Source organism: Geospiza fortis, unplaced genomic scaffold (genome assembly GCF_000277835.1).
Source record: "Geospiza fortis unplaced genomic scaffold, GeoFor_1.0 scaffold51, whole genome shotgun sequence".
Taxonomy (NCBI): Eukaryota; Metazoa; Chordata; class Aves; order Passeriformes; family Thraupidae; genus Geospiza; species Geospiza fortis.
In genome coordinates, this window is record NW_005054801.1 from 36,803 (window position 1) to 37,262 (window position 460).

Sequence of the window (460 nt, forward strand, 5' to 3'; positions counted from 1 at the left end):
CCCGCCATTTTCTCTTGCCGTACAACATGGCGGCTCCCTCCTCCCTCCGTATTTCCGCCTCCCTCTCGGTTCCCGGGAGCTCAAATCGGACCCGGGGGTGAAATCGGTGCCGGCGCAGCCGACGCGCTCGGTTTGATCCCGGCTTGGGTTGAAACACGGCGAGAAACAACAGCGGAAAAGGTTTCGTGGGCGCCGCCATCTTGTGTGACGACACCTCCGCCCCTCAAGATGGCGGCCGGGGGCGTCGCCGCCATTTTGAATTTCCTTCATTTATTTTTAATTCCTTTATTTTGAATTATTTCCATTTTTATTCACTCGGATTTATTTTTATTTTAACAATTTTGATTATTTCTTGGCGGAATTCCGCAATTTGGGATCCTTCGCAATTTTTTTCCCAAATCCCGCCCTTTTTTTCTCCAAATCCCTCCTTTTTCTCCAAAATCCCTCCTCTTTTTTCCAA

At 49.3% G+C, this 460-nt stretch overlaps 1 protein-coding gene across 1 annotated transcript in view; it reads right to left on the reverse strand.

Moving 5' to 3' along the window:
* LOC102035427 (SH3 domain-binding protein 5-like) overlaps positions 1 to 199 on the reverse strand; it is an 8,458-nt gene extending 8,259 nt beyond the window's left edge. Inside the window, exon 1 of the mRNA XM_031065481.1 lies at positions 24 to 199. Coding sequence (XP_030921341.1) covers positions 24 to 199 — 176 coding nt within the window. The remainder of the gene's footprint in view (positions 1 to 23) is intronic.
* Between the last annotated feature and the right edge of the window lie 261 nt (positions 200 to 460).